The 779-nt window shown below is 67.9% G+C and overlaps 1 protein-coding gene across 1 annotated transcript in view; it reads left to right on the forward strand.

Moving 5' to 3' along the window:
- The first annotated feature begins 9 nt into the window (after nt 1–9).
- The window catches only part of ATP6V0C (ATPase, H+ transporting, lysosomal 16kDa, V0 subunit c), a 3,951-nt gene continuing 3,181 nt past the window's right edge, over nt 10–779 (forward strand). Inside the window, exons 1-2 of the mRNA XM_010853349.1 lie at nt 10–452; nt 593–773. Coding sequence (XP_010851651.1) covers nt 190–452; nt 593–773 — 444 coding nt within the window. The 5' untranslated portion in view covers nt 10–189. The remainder of the gene's footprint in view (nt 453–592; nt 774–779) is intronic.

A 779-nucleotide genomic window follows, 5' to 3' on the forward strand; every position in this document is an offset into this window, starting at 1 on the left:
GGTCATGTGACGCGGCCGCGGCCGCCATTTTGTCCTGCGGTGCTGGTATTTAGAGCGCAGCGGCTGACGGGCCGGGTCGCCTTCGCAGCCTTCGGACAGCTAGCTTCGCGCAGCCCGCCGCCCGCCGCGCCCGGCTCGACCTCGCCCCGGCCTCGGTCCGCTGAACTCGCCCCCTCCCCACCCGCAGACATGTCCGAGGCCAAGAACGGCCCCGAGTACGCTTCCTTTTTCGCGGTCATGGGTGCCTCAGCCGCCACGGTCTTCAGCGCCCGGGGCGCCGCCTACGGTACAGCCAAGAGCGGCACGGGCATCGCAGCCATGTCTGTCATGCGGCCAGAGATGATCATGAAGTCCATCATCCCGGTGGTCATGGCGGGGATCATCGCCATCTATGGTCTGGTGGTGGCAGTCCTCATCGCCAACTCCCTGAATGACGGCATCAGTCTCTACAGGTGAGGGCCGGCCGGCTCTCCCCGCTGCCTGCCTGGGTGGAAGCTGTGGGTAGGGAGGGGCCTTGGTGGGCTGCTGGTGCCCCGTGCCGGCTGCCTCCCCGTGGTGGACCGACGTGCTTCCTGTGTCCTCTCTCCCCCAGGAGTTTCCTTCAGCTGGGCGCGGGCCTGAGCGTGGGCCTGAGCGGGCTGGCGGCAGGCTTCGCCATCGGCATTGTCGGGGACGCAGGCGTGCGTGGCACCGCCCAGCAGCCGCGGCTCTTCGTGGGAATGATCCTCATCCTCATCTTCGCCGAGGTGCTCGGCCTCTATGGTCTCATCGTCGCCCTT

The sequence above is a fragment of the Bison bison genome, unplaced genomic scaffold (assembly GCF_000754665.1).
Source record: "Bison bison bison isolate TAMUID 2011002044 unplaced genomic scaffold, Bison_UMD1.0 scf7180017864326, whole genome shotgun sequence".
NCBI classification, from domain to species: Eukaryota; Metazoa; Chordata; class Mammalia; order Artiodactyla; family Bovidae; genus Bison; species Bison bison.